Source organism: Odocoileus virginianus, chromosome 6 (genome assembly GCF_023699985.2).
Source record: "Odocoileus virginianus isolate 20LAN1187 ecotype Illinois chromosome 6, Ovbor_1.2, whole genome shotgun sequence".
NCBI lineage: Eukaryota > Metazoa > Chordata > Mammalia > Artiodactyla > Cervidae > Odocoileus > Odocoileus virginianus.
The window spans coordinates 32123663-32138441 of NC_069679.1; the positions used below are offsets into that span (position 1 = coordinate 32123663).

General features: G+C 36.2%; 1 protein-coding gene across 4 annotated transcripts in view; it reads left to right on the top strand.

The window, feature by feature from the left end:
* Positions 1–13640, top strand: part of KLHDC1 (kelch domain containing 1) — a 38351-nt gene extending 24711 nt beyond the window's left edge. For 3 of the 4 annotated variants that reach the window (XM_070469096.1, XM_070469095.1, XM_020910607.2), the window contains 4 exons: positions 1374–1446; positions 5791–5875; positions 7707–7759; positions 10435–13640. In XM_070469096.1, the coding sequence (XP_070325197.1) occupies positions 1374–1446; positions 5791–5875; positions 7707–7759; positions 10435–10621 (398 nt within the window). In that variant the 3' untranslated portion in view covers positions 10622–13640. Of the gene's footprint in view, positions 1–1373; positions 1447–5790; positions 5876–7706; positions 7760–8793; positions 8884–10076; positions 10213–10434 lie in introns of all 4 variants that reach the window. The other variant, XR_011488233.1, reaches the window with a different exon arrangement.
* Positions 13641–14779: the final 1139 nt, after the last annotated feature.

Below are 14779 nucleotides of genomic sequence, written 5' to 3' on the forward strand. Positions count from 1 at the left end.
ATCAAGAATTTAGAAGTCCCCTTTGCTTTTGTACCCTTACCTCTCTTTAAGCTCTCCTGTTTCCTTGGTGTAGGGAAAGGAAATAGTTGAACCTAGGGGAATTAAAGCCCCTTTCAACTATAGTATTCTGTGATTTTGTGTCCTCCTAATTTTGACCCAGATGCTTACACTGTAGTCTAGAAGAGGGATTAGAAGAGCCTTTCCCAGAAGGCTCTGAAAAGACAAGGTAGGAATGCCAGTTGCTTCTCTTTTTGTTCCAGAAGTATAAAGAAAGTGCTTAGCTAGAGTTTTTTTAACTGCTGACACTGCTGATTCCAATGGCTGTGAGTTTGTATCCCAGTTTTTCTTCAGCAGTAAAAATTGTGGCATCAAGATAGACAAATGACCAAGAATATTCACTTAGTTTGACATATTAAGTGTTTTGTAATTTAACTCAGAGTTTTCTATAGCTAGAGACATTTTCCTTAAGATACTTTATATACCATTAAGACCATTTGTATAATTTTATATAGGCTGTAAAAACAATTACTTGTTTTCCAACAAAAATTTTTATTGTGCATCAACTCTGTACCTGGCAGTCTGCTGCCCAAGAAACTCCAGATGCTGGTTGAAGGAACAGACAGTTTTTATAGATTTTTATACTTGTCTAATTTGTGGGTTTTTTTAATTAAAAGAGATGTGGAATCTAATTTAAAAACTAACATCTATACATCTTAAATAGATACAGTATTGTGTCAATTATATCTCAATAATAAAACTGGAAGAAAAAAATTAACGTTTACCCATTACATTAGGGTTTACTTAATATATCTTCATGAGCTCTAGTGCTTCAGATCCCTATATGCTGGTTTTTGTCATTGAACTATGGAGAACTAAATGTCCTAACTCCTAGTCTAGTCAGTTTCCTCCCTTAGAGATTCAGCTTAAGATATGGTCATGTGGGTATCAGATGATCCCAGAAAACCATTTGTAGTTTTCTTGGCTGTGACTGTAGCATTGTGGTTAAATGATAATAGCTCTGTGGCTATTTACAAAATGTCCAGTTGTTTTTTTTTAGTGATGCTCACTGAACTATGTATGGGGAAAGTGATAAGAGAGCTAGGATTTGCTTTAGAATAATTCAGCAGCAAGAATAACAAAAAGACATAAATGGAGCACAAGTGGCAAAACCTTAATAGTTGTTGAATCTGGGTTATGTGAAAGTTCATTGTCGTGTTCACTTGACTTTTGTCCATGTTTGAGAATTTTTATGGTAAAATAGGCACACACACAAAAGATAGTCATATAAATGTAGCATGATAAATTTGGGGGAAAAAATTAAAATTTTATCCCAAAGACCTGATCTTAATTTCTGGACTGTCATAATATTGCAGGTGATGGTTGGATTCATAATGTCATAACTAATTGTTGGAAACAGCTTACACATTTACCTAAAACAAAACCCAGGTAAGTCCAGAAGTTGGCAAATATTGAAATAGTTAAGAATTTTAAAGTATTAAGATATAGCAGTAAATTTATAGTGTTTGTCATTAAAACCAGGAACCATTTGGAAGGATATCTTTCAAATAAACTTGATATTACCCAAATAATACATAGTAGAAAGGATATATTCAGTTTCTATCCATATTTGTATATTTGAAAGTATTACTGTTTTAGCTAACTGCATAATCTTGCCTGATAAATATCAAAAGGCTAAGAAATTGAAAGTATCATATGATGCTAATATTTTTAATAAGTAGATGAAAATGGAGTTGGCTTTATTAGTAGTTATTTGGGTTTTGAAGTGGTTTATAGCAATTTAATGAGGAAGTTGCTTTCATGTTTATCAAGTAGATGACAGATTATTATTTTGTTTATTAACTGATATACTCATTAATGTAAATTCCTTGAAAATGTATTAGTTATTTGTGGTCTATTATAGAGTAGAAGATTGTAGAAAAATATACCATTATTAGACTGCAAAGAAAATCACATTCATATTATAGTTCTTATTTTTTCTAATTTGATTGAATGTAATGAAGATATATTCATAGGAGATTCAAGTAGTTTTATTCATTTTCATGTCATGTATTTCAGAATTTTTTACCAAGATTATATTAATGTGAAGCTTATTAATGATATATTAATGCATAATTAATGATATATTAATCAATTAAGCTAATTAATGATATTGGTACTATTAATTATTATTATTAATGATATATCAATGCATAACCTAATGTTATGTATTTCAGAAATTTAAGAAATAACAAGTAACATACTTGAGAAAAAGGTCTAAAAAATACATACATTGTGTATATCTATATTAATATGCACAATACATTTAGAGCTTATCATAACTTCATATGTGATTATTATATTCTTATGTATAAAAATTCAGTGGAATGTATTTGCAATTCTGGGTCTTTTGAAATATATTGTTTAATTTAAAGAGTTTTATGTGAAAATCCAGGAGCCCAGTGTTCTAGTCCTTGCTCAGCTAACACTTAGTTTTTTGGCTTGGGAAAGTCACTTTGAAGAAGCTGAGCATCAATTTCTTCATCTGTGAAATGAGGGAGTTGGACTAGATGAGCTCTTAGTTCTCTTCCAGTTGTCTGTGTGAATGCATTACTTATAGACCAAAGTGGTAGTAAGAATGTTTAATTTTTAATTGCTCCTGTTTAATATTTCAATCCTTAATGAGCCATACAACTGTTATCAATAAAATACTAGTTAGAACTGAGCTATGTAAAGAGATTTCTTGGAACTCAACTGATATGTCATGTAAATCATATGCTTTATTAGAATGTTTAGGTGATAAGTTTAGAGCAGCTGTGAGAGGACATAAACTATCAGTCTATAGAAAAAACATCAGGTTGCAAGCTAGATGTCACCAAAATCAAGGCAGGAAAGGCTTTCCAGTATTCCTTGATGATGAAGTCCAGGCCAGAGTTTCCCTCAGGCAGATAAGACAAAGGCAGATCTATCTTCAGGTTACAAGGTGAGGAGAACAGGTGGGATACAGTTTATTGTAAGGAGAACATATATAAGTGTATAAATACTACTTGTTTTTATGAAAGTAAGAGTGTATGTAACATCAAAATGTATTTTGTGCAAACTTTTCCAAGTTATAATTTGAAATGTAAGCTGCCCAATCCTCCTCTTGTAATTCTACAGAAAGGTTTCTCAACTTTGGTATTACTGACATTTTGGACCAAATTATTGTTTGTTGTTAGGGGTGTCCTGTGCATTTTAGGATATTTAGAAGCATCTCTGGCCTTTACGTAATAGATGCCAGTGGTGTTGCGCCCACTCCCCGCTTGCCACACACACCTGGTATTATAACAATCAAATATCTCCAGATACTGTCAGATGTCCCCTTGGGGGCAAAATTGACCCTGTCCTACAGTGTAGCACTCTCTTCACTAGGTCTTACTTTAGATAAACTATGCTTGGGTGAATAGCCACCTATATAGTCAGATCAGATCAGCTATATAGATGGCTATCAGCAAGGTCCCTTTTTTGTTTCTGTGAAAGATGTCCAATAAAGTGTTGATATGTAGAGCCTTAGACACTGTTGAATCCCGTGAGTATTGCCAAGGTTACACATGGCTTTCTCTTGTCAAAATTAAGCTGTTCCTTCCTGTGAGGGCATTCATTATACTCTGTCTCCTTTGCTCAGTCCCTCCTCCAAACCCTGTCCCTAATCCTACAACATAATCTGCATGTTGCTGAAGATCTATACAATTTATATTCTTTTTTTTTTTCCATTTATTTTTATTAGTTGGAGGCTAATTACTTTACATCATTACAGTAGTTTTTGTCATACATTGAAATGAATTAGCCATGGATTTACATGTGTTCCCCATCCCGGTCCCCCCTCCCACCTCCCTCTCCACCCGATCCCTCTGGGTCTTCCCAGTGCACCAGGCCCGAGCACTTGTCTCATGCACCCAACCTGGGCTGGTGATCTGTTTCACTCTAGATAATATACATGTTTCAATGCTGTATACAACTTATATTCTAACATACAAGTTGGAGAATTAATTGGGAAGAATATTTCCCAAACAAAATTTCTAATGACTCAGTTCTGTTCTGGGTCCCAAGTGCATTAGTCCTTGAATGTGTCATGATTGTTTGAGAAAACTATTTTAACAAATTGTGCACAATCCCACTGTTTGCACTTGTGGAAATTAAATAAAAAGAATTAATGTACTAAAAATAGTTATGTGGTAATAAAAGACACGGTAGTACGTAATTTGGGAGGCATCTGTTGCTTCAGAAATTTGGCCTATTAAGGAAAGCAATCAAGTACTCTCAGAAACAAAGCAATGACTGTAAAACTTCATTTATTTTCTAAAAGTGAGAAATTATGTGTACTATTTTCTGAGAGTTAGACCCCCAGAAACATTGAATTTTATAAAAATGTAACATTACTTTTGGTAAATAATGTGAAATTGTACATGAATATGAGCTATCAGACCATTTCCAAAACAACATCAGATGCTCTAGCTCTTTCTGAAATAATTTGTGTATTGAGTAAATTATGCTAATATTTTGTGTTTGTGTGTTGTTAGTCAGAAGTTTTTGAGCACCTACTGGATGCAGAAAACCTTATTAAGCATTTTTAAGGAGAACATAAAATTAGATTACCGAAATTCTAGTGGTGTGCTGGTAAATAGTTATCAACTGCTGTCCAAGAAAAACAAAACCGAAAAAAGTCCTACTTTGTAGAATTTGCTGATTTCCACTGTGGCCAACATATCATTGAACATGATGTGCCTGGAGTTAACAGGCACAGCTGGCTTTACCCAAATCCAGCACACCACTGGGGCCATTTTTGACCTTAAAGACTTTATAGAGTTTTTGTTGGGAATTAGAAAACAAATTACATCAAACAATTGAAGTAGTAGATAGATCAGTTTGTCTTCAAATGTAAGTTAAGATATTGTAAAATAAGCACATAAATGTTGAAATGTGCTGAGCAGAGAGGTAACCGAGCCAATTTGGGTGGTGTTTGGAATCCGTCCTGGGGATTTTGAGCCTGTTTTTAGGCCCTGAGAGAATGACTTCTCATTCTAAGCCTAAGAAACAGGGCGAACCAAAGCCTAGAAAGAGATGTAAGCTTTTCTCTTAGGGGACACAAATGAATGGACTTGGCTGAAGGTGGAGGGAGGGTTCATTTGAGAAAAGAAAGGAATTACAATTTATCAGAAAAAGAAATAGCTGTTGATCATAAATTTGAGGCTAAGAACAATGGCACAGATACTTCCTGATCAGGAAATATCCATGTTTAAAAACAACAAATATTTGAAATATATTATTTATCAGTTCTATGTAGCTGGAAGAGATTAGAGACAGAAAAATGAGGAACGTGTTATGGTATTCTGTACCCAAAGTGATTAATGTGACAATGTAAAGAGAATGAGGAGAATAGCACCATGGCAGAGAGCAATAAGAAAACTGTTTATGGAATAGGCTGGTCAGTTCTTTTTCAAATTGTTTTATTTTGTGATACTATCTATGAGATAAAGAGGTTAGAAAAAAGTTGAAGGATATAATATGAAAGAGTTATTGGGAGTCATCTCTTTCATTGAATAATGTGATTTAATAAACCCTAGAACCCAAGTCTCTAATGATTCTAGAGGAATTTAAAATCTAACCTCTTTGAGGATATGGCACAGGCTTACGTTCAATCATGCCTCTTTTGAAATAGATTCAGTTTTAGAGTGTTCAGTTTAAAATTGATTTATAAGTGATGTACAGCTTCTTCCTTGATAGTACTTCACTGTTTATAATTTTCAATCACAGGTTATGGCACACAGCCTGTTTGGGAAAAGAAAATGAAATAATGGTATTTGGTGGGAGCAAAGATGATTTACTTTCCTTGGATACAGTAAGAAAGTTTCATATCTAAATATTTTCTCTGAGTAATTGTTTCATTGAAGCTAAATGGCTGTTCAAAAAGATTATTGATATTCCTACATTGAAAAATATGGAAGGGCACAAAATGTTACACCGTTGTATGATTAATCTCCAGAATGAGTGACTTTTGTGAAGCATTTCAGGATATTTGGAGTTGATAAATCAAAATAGGTCTATTAACTTAACATTAGTCAAGTTATTAAGAAGAGCTTTTAAAAGATGACTCTTCCTTTTCTCTTTGACCCTTCCCATAGTCTGGGTATTTATAATTTTATCAAATTAAAATATTTGTAAACATGAAAAGAATATATATAATATATATGTAAACTACTAAGTATAAGTACTCTTGAAATTTGCTACCTAACTTAATAACTGGAACATTATCAATGCTAGCTTTTCCCTTCATGAGGAAACTACTTTGAAATGTTTAAAGTATATTTTATTTCTATTTTATGTTCCCTTTGCTACTGCTTTATCCACCCCTGTTTTACAATTGAGTTTAGTTAAAGCATTCTAATTTTAAAATCTGATAAAACTAAAGTCAAAGGGATAAATAAGTAGATTTTGTAGCTTGTGTGGCTCAGCTGGTAAAGAATCTGCCTGCAATGTGAGAGACTTGGGTTCAATCCCTGGGTTGGGAAGATCCCCTGGAGAAGGGAGAGGCTACCCACCAAGTATTCTGGCCTGGAGAATTCCATGGACTGTGTAGTCCATGGGGTCGGAAAGAGTCGGACATGACTTTCACTTTTCACTTTGGAAAGTATTTTTCTTTCCCTCCTAGCACCCTGGGAAATTCAGAGAGATGGGCACAGTCTGTACATGATGGACCAGGAGCTCAGGATTGCTTGCTCTGGTTTGCATCAGGCGCTGGGGAATGGCTGACACTGGGAGCTGATGGGGATGGGCTACTCTTGAGCCAGAGCCCGCCCCCAAGAACCCCAGCGCCCTCTCACCTCTCCTTCAGGCATTGTTTTTTCCAGACTTGCTCCTACAGAGTGGCAAGCTGAAATAAGGTGGCTTTTCTCCTGAGAATTTGGTTTACTGTAAGGTTCTGGGGCCTCCAAATCAAATATTAGGTATAGTGAAAGTTTTAGAACTTTCTATGGCTAAGAACTCGGTGCTTTAAGAAAAGATTAAAACCACAACTTTACCTTTATTTAAAAAGCAAATTAAAAAAATTTTAAAAATAAAAAGCAAATTTTGTGGTTTGTCTTTGTTTTCTTGGCACTAGAAATCTCTATTTAGGATATAAACTTTATCATTAACATATGAATTCCAATTAAAATCATGATCATAAATTGTGAAGTTCTAAAGACCTACTTGAAAGGATAAGAAAAAATGTTGACTCCTTCCCGTTAACTTTTTGATGAGAGAGTCATTATCCAAAAAATCATCCAAATCTGTGATTTTCAAATTAGGAATTCCCAGGGAATCTATCACCTGGAAAAGGGAGACAGAATAGAGATTTTAAAATGAGTCATTTGGAAGAAAAAGTTCTGCTTAAAAGACAAAAACTTGAAGACCACTGCCATTCTCATTTTGAAACCACTGTTCTAAGAAAAAAAACATTTGCAGTTATATAAGCTGTGCTTAGTTAAAAGTTGGGTCACTGAATAAATGGTAACCATACACCCAAAGTTTGTATAGCTAGCAAGTGTGTATATATTTGTGTGTGTGTGACTAGAGATTTATTTGCTGCTTTACATAATTTCTTCTACATTTATAAAATAAAAATATTCAGTTATTAATGTTATTGTTATTTTTATTAAAAGTCTTGACCACTCCTTTTTTATGTTGATTAGGGTCATTGTAATGATTTATTGATCTTTCAAACACAGCCTTATTCATTACTCAGGTAAGAAAATTCATTACTTTAAACTATGTATGTTATTAATATATGATAATTTCTTTCTTCTTCCTTTTTGGGAAGTGTTACAATATTTTTCAAGTAGTTTATCACTTGAATTTAAGTTTACAGCTGCCTAAGAGTATAATCCGGAGAAGGCAATGGCACCCCACTCCAGTACTCTTGCCTGGAAAATCCCATGGACGGAGGAGCCTGGTGGGCTGCAGTCCATGGGGTCGTGAAGAGTCAGACACAACTGAACGACTTCACTTTCACTTTTCCTTTCATGCACTGGAGAAGGAAATGGCAACCCACTCCAGTGTTCTTGCCTGGAGAATCCCAGGGACAGCAGAGCCTGGTGGGCTGCCGTCTATGGGGTTGCACAGAGTCGGACACGACTGAAGCGACTTAGCAGCAGCAGCAAGAGCATAATCAAATTTGTAATGATGCATCATATGCCAGTATAATTTCTAAAAATTAAAATATACAGTATAGTCACATTTTTGTTTCTGAAATTGAATTTAGTTCATGTGGTAGTGTTAAACATAGTGTACTTCCTTGATTCTAGGCCTGACTTTTCCATATTTTAACTTTCTGAAATCAGAGTGTGTCTAACGCTAGACGCATACATGCACGTCTCATTTAGTATACAGAATTTCTCTTTTAACCCCAAAGTTGTTATTTAGTTAGTGGTGTGACTTTGTGGGTCAGCTCTGCCCAGGAAGAGTTTTGAGAGTAAGCGGGGGGGCCAACAACTGAGCATTAAGAACTCATAACATTTGAGGCATAGGACAGGACGCGCAAGAGAGCGACCAGAGTTAAAAATGAAGCAGGAGATAAAGGGAGCACAAAAACCGAGGGGGGAAGTCACTGCAGATGGAGCGTCTGCTTCCCGTAAGGAGGTCACGGAACATCTGGGTCGGCAAGTGCCCTGGAGTTTGGCAGTACTAAGACGTCGTTGGTACCGTAGAGGGGGAGGCCAGGATGACTTCTGCGGGCGAGCACGACCAGAGCAGTGAGAGTATTTGTTTCTATGCTTACAGAAGCCTTCATCGAGGCAGTTATTGGAAACACAATAAACGAAGGGAAAGTGAATGGAGCAGGCTCTTGAGGAGGTTGATTTTAGCAAACAGGTAATAGAACTATCCCTTGACTGGAGGAAGAGTACTTTTAAAATAATGGGGAAAGAAGGAAATATAGTTATAAGATTAGGTGACTTTGTTGGTTGGGCAGGGCACTGAGGTGGTTTTGGCTGACAGCGAGGTTGTCTGAGGAGGAAGAGGAGAGGTGAGGCTGTGAATTTAAGAATGGTGAAGATGTGCCACAGCTGCTGAGGAGACTTAGCAGATGCTGATGAGGGATGCATTAATACAACATTGTCCTGCTGAGCACTTGGGAGGGCTCAGCTGAGATGGAACAGAATCTGTATGGCACATCCACAGAAACGTGGTTTTCTCCAGCAGCGTGAAGCAGCCAGGTTTTACGTGCAGAAAGGAGATGGTTGGCTGAGTTTAGCCACGATGGTACAAACAGAGGGACAGTGGAGAAAGAAAGAGATTGTTGGCAAGAGAATGAAGAGTGAAGTGCATATGGACAGGAAACTGTGAAATGAATATGGACAGGCTGGTTAGGGAAGAAAGTTACAACCGGACTGGTGTCATTATTTGGAGATCTGGAAAGAGTCAAAGGAGGAAAGGGGTATAAGAGTTAAAAGAATATAAGGTTGTGGTCCAGGAGGAGGACAGAAGTTTATGATTTCAGAGGTGAACTGTCCAGAGTGAAGTCATGAGTAAAGAGGGATTTCCACACAGATGTTAAAATCAGTCTAGGGACAAGACTGTGATGAGCCCAGGGCCAAAGTCCTCAGCAATGGGGGGAAATGAGCGGGAGGTTAACAGATGGCAGCACCGGAGGGTGAAATGATTGCAGCCTGGAAGCGGGAGGGAGGAGCACGGAGAATGCACACTAGTATCCGCTCCTGACTGTAAAAATGGAGATGAGGGGAAATTTGTTCCCTTTTCTCAAGAAGGCTGCGCAGAAAGCAGTTTTCTTAGATTTCACTTTAAACAAGGACAGAAAGTCAGAGGGAGCAGGAGTGTTTGTGGACAAAACTGGTGTTCCAAAAGGCACCAAGGAAAGATTTGGAAGGGGAGATAAGTCAGGGATGGGGAAGATGAACCAGTATAGGACACTGGACGTTGCCTGCCTTTGAGGTTAGGACTCAGCTTGGCTGAGTTAGGACTCAGTCCATTTCTGGAGGTGGGTGCAGGCTGCAGGGAGGGTTGGGTCACAGGGAATGAAATTGATGCAAAGTGTTGCATCTCAGGGTGATGGAGAAGAAGACAGTTATCAGAGAAGAGTAAATTATTGGGCTGGACGAATACGTAAAAAGGAGTCTGCTTCAGATTAACTTGCTTCAAAATTAAGTCTGAATCTTTTTTACTTAAAGAACAGTATACATGGTAAGTTGAACTGGATTTTTGTCAGACACGGCACTATGCTATAAAAATACACAATTAATGTGGTGCTCTGGAAAGAACATATATCCTGTCACGTTCCAAACGATATAAAGGGAGTACATAATCCTGTGAGATTTTTATAATTTTATTTTTATAATACTTGCCTATCAATATTTTATAAATTCAGGTTCAAAAAGTAATAATTCTGTTATGTTTGGCTTACAGGTCATGCCTTGACTGCATTGGTAAAAATGCTATAATTTTAGAAAGTCAGATATCTTTATTACCTCCTAAACTTCTCCAACAAGTACTCAAAAAAATAACATTTTGGACTGCAGCTAATCACCGGGAAGAACAAAGAGCCCAAAAAGAAGAAACAGAAAATAAATATCAGTGGATCAGTAGCAATTAAGTTGTTATATATGCTATATGTTTAATATGTTTAAACATTTTAATCAGACTGTATATTTACCCCCCAAATTGGAGGCTTTATTTAGAAGATAAAATCTGAAACAGAAATTCTATGTTAAAGTGATTGTATAGCATGAGATATATGGAAAGAAGATGTTAATGGCAGATTAATTTATATTTATATTTGTAAATTAATTTAATTGTAAGTTGCAGGAAAAAAATCTACTTTCTGAAAGTAAGTACAATTGTCAGAGAGTTTAACTCACTGTGTCCTCTTTACAGGAAAGATTATACAAATTTGAGAAGAATTAAGAAATTACACCCAAGGATTTAGGGATTCTCCAATATAAAGACAAATAGATATATAAAAACACTTCATGTCAGCTTTCAGAAAGAACAGATTTTTCTCAAGTCATTTTAAAGTCACCTAAAGTTTCCCATTAAATAATTCAGTTATTTAAAGAACTTCTCCTTACATAACTAATGTAGCTGGCCAAAACGAGAAAATAGGCAGGCAGTGGTATGGGATTAAATATTGAACTCCTTTTAGCATTTATCTAGTAAAGTATTCTTGGTCATCTTTATTTGAGTAGGGAAATGAATGTCTTCATTGTCTTTCTGTTACCTCTAAGTTGTTAGATTGTCCCATTTTCTCTGTATATATAAAGACAATGTTTGAAAGGGTTACAGTGGAGATTTATCATACAGGGTTTGAAATACTGAGAGGCAGCATAGTTATTAACTTTTGAGACACCTTAAAATACATTTTGTCTTGGGGGCGTACTTCTAAAGAGTAACCTTCAGTGAATTATGAAATGGGATGATAACCTAGTAATTTATCTTTCTAGAAACTCATTTTGGTCCACACCATTCTACAGAGTTGGTGCTCAAGACCCAGGTTATTCAAAATATGTTATCTTACCATTTGTTTTCAGTATTAACTCCCTATAAAGAAATGGAACATGAATTATTTATCTTTGTAGTCCTTAAATAGTACTTTTTCCATAATTAAGAAGTTCTTCATATATCACAGTCATATCCATCCATTAAATTACTAATAACAAGGAATTGCTGAAAACTCGGTATATAAAATTTCTCTCTACCATACTACCATGCAAGTTGGCTCTGCAATTTAAAATGTTAGAGTAAATGTATTTCTATATTGAAGTATACATGTAATTTATAATGAAAATTACAGTAGTTTGTAGATCTTCTTAAATTTTAGAGATATATTTTATATATATATGTACTGTATTTTGGATGTGTAAAACTTCTATTTATGTATTGAAATATTTTGTGTTTGCATTTTATTTATTATACAAACTATATAGAATTACTATTTTCCTAGTTTTGTTAGTGTGAACCAGTCATTAGAATTGTGCAAATGATACTTCAGCATAAGTTTTCATTTCTGCTTACTATTTTTAGGCTGAATAACAGATTTAGAAAGTGAGTCTCACAGGTAATACAGGTCTTAGAAGTAATTATTTTATTACTGTGAACTTTAGTATCAGCAGTCTATAAGGAAAAACTATCTAAATATATTAGATAGTGATAGATGACACAGAGTGGGATGACCTCTTTTTAAATGGCTTCTGAATTATTTCAGTACCTTCTCTAGCCTCTTAGAAAAGTACTTCTGTTTATAAACAGTTTACCTAAACATTAAAAGTTAGATTAGCCCCTCAAAACACACACACTTGACTAAGGCTTTAAGAGAATGAAAATCTATGTATTATCTTTGGCACACAAATCTGGTGCCCTTCTTACTTGACTGATTATGCTGTACTACTTAAAAAAGTTATGTTCTGAACTAGCCCCATTGTAGGAGTGGCAGGGAATTCTAATCTGATCTTCAGTTTCTAAAACTTGCCTTAAAGCAGGGTTTCCCTGCTACTAAGAGATGTAAAGATTCTGGGAGCTGGCAAAACCAGTTTTGAAAATCCCTAGTCAAGCAGTATTCATTCCTCATTTCTTACCTCTTTATGGTTTACTGTCAACTCTTTTGTTGTTGACCTGTGCTGTGTATAGGAGCCCAAGGCAACATCAGCCTCATAACTTTTTTTTTTTTTCTTCAGCCTCATAACTTTAAACCCTCCCTTATGGGTTCTCTGTTTGAAAGATGGGTCTAGAGGGTTGACTTTTTTCTTTTTCCAGGTTGTTCACAAAATAGGTTTCCAGTCTGATTCTCAAGAAAAAAGAATTTCTGGCCATCTTTATTATGTGTATCAGAATATTCTTCCAGTTGTCAGGAAGGATTCTTTTGAGGTATTATCATTTTTAGAATTATACAGTAAATGGCATATCAAAATTAGTAGTATCTTTTCCAAGTAGTATCTTTGCAAAAACACCTTTAAAAATTATTAGCCTCTTGATAGAAGCTTAAAAATATTCTTTAGAACTTCATGCTGCCAACCCAGAAACAAAGTGATGTTTTCACAAATATATTATTTATATGTATGTATGTGTGAGAGAGAAATAATATAAACTCACTAAAGTAGAATAATTTTCATGGTAGTACATATTGTTTGAAAAAGTAAAATTTTGATTTCAGAACACTTCAAAGGAAAATAAGCAGTTTGAAGAATCCCCATTTTTTGGTGCCCATTTCCCCGCTGTATTAGTATTGTGATTCTGTTGGAATTCCCAGCCTGATGGAGTCACCATTTGGTCCAGCACATGGGTACAGCGAGAACATTTTCTAAATCACCCACGTAATGGACTGAATGTTTATATCCCCACAAAATTCATAGACTGAAACCCCAATCCCCGGTGTGATGATTTTTGGAGGTGGGGTATTTGGGAGGTAATTAGGTTAAGATGAGGTCATGAGGGTGGGGACCGGGGATGGATTAGTGGAAGAGACCAGAGCTCTCCTTCTATGTCCCTTCCCTATGAGAAGGCAGCCCACTGCCAGGCAGGAAGAGGGCCCTCAGTAAGTACCAAGTCTGTCTGTCTGTACCTTGATCTCAGACTTCCTAGCTTCTAGAACTGTGAGAAATAAATGTTGTTTAAAGCCATCCAGTCTGTGGTATTTTGTTATAGTTGCCTGAGCTAAGACAAACCTGAAGTCCACAGTTTATGTTAGGGTTTATTCTTGGTGGTGTATGTTTTATAGGCTTAGACAAATGTGTAATAACATTTATCTACCTTTATAGTAACATAGAAACTAAGCACTGCTCTAAAAATCCTCTGTGTTCTGCCCATTTATTCCTCCCTCCCCACTAAGCCCTGGCAACCATAGATATCTTACTGTTTTCATATTTTTGCCTTTTTCATGTTATACAGTTAGAATTATACAGTGTGTACGTTTTTTAGATTGGCTTATTTCATTAGTAATATGCATTTGGGCTCCCCTGGTAGCTCAGATGGTAAAGAATCTGCCTGCAATGTGGGAGATACGCGTTCAATCTCTGAGTCGGGAAGGTCCCCTGGAAAAGGAAATGGCAACCTACTCCAGTATTCTTGCCTGGAAAATCCCATGGACAGAGGAACCTGGCGGCCTACGGTTCATGGGGTTGCAGAGTCGGACACGACTGAGCAACTAACACACAATATGCATTTAAGTTTCCTCCATGTCTTCTCATGGCATGAAAAAAATGGCTCATTTTCCAGTACTGAATAATATTCCATTGTCTCAATGTTTTACAAGTGAGGAATCAAATTTAGATCACAATAATTCTTAATTTTCAGTCTAACGCTCTCCTAACTAAGCTATTCCGGCTAGCTTAGATCACAATAATTCTTAATTTTCTCTTGATCTAATTGAAAAGTGTCATATAAAATGTAAGCTAAAATAGCGTCTGTGTGAACAGGATTCACTTTCCTCCCTGAAGGCCTGGGAGGTGAAGATTTCTGAAACAGTTTTTTTGTTGCAGATTTTTTTTTTTTTTCTGAAACACTTTTTAAGCACAATTTTCCAAACTGGGTGGAGGATGCAGCACTGAATTAAAATTTCTGCTGGACCAAAAGAGCTTATCGAGAAGAGACGTCATGATCCGTTCTGCAGGCAAATCGCGGTGGCACGCAGTCCCGGAGCTGCCTCGAGTGACACAGCGGCGCCTCCGCCCGGAAGCCGCCCAGCGATCGCGGCTGTGGCCACCTGGGACCACGCGTGAGGGTAGAGGTGCCACCCCCATCCAGTGTCCTGGGGAAGAGA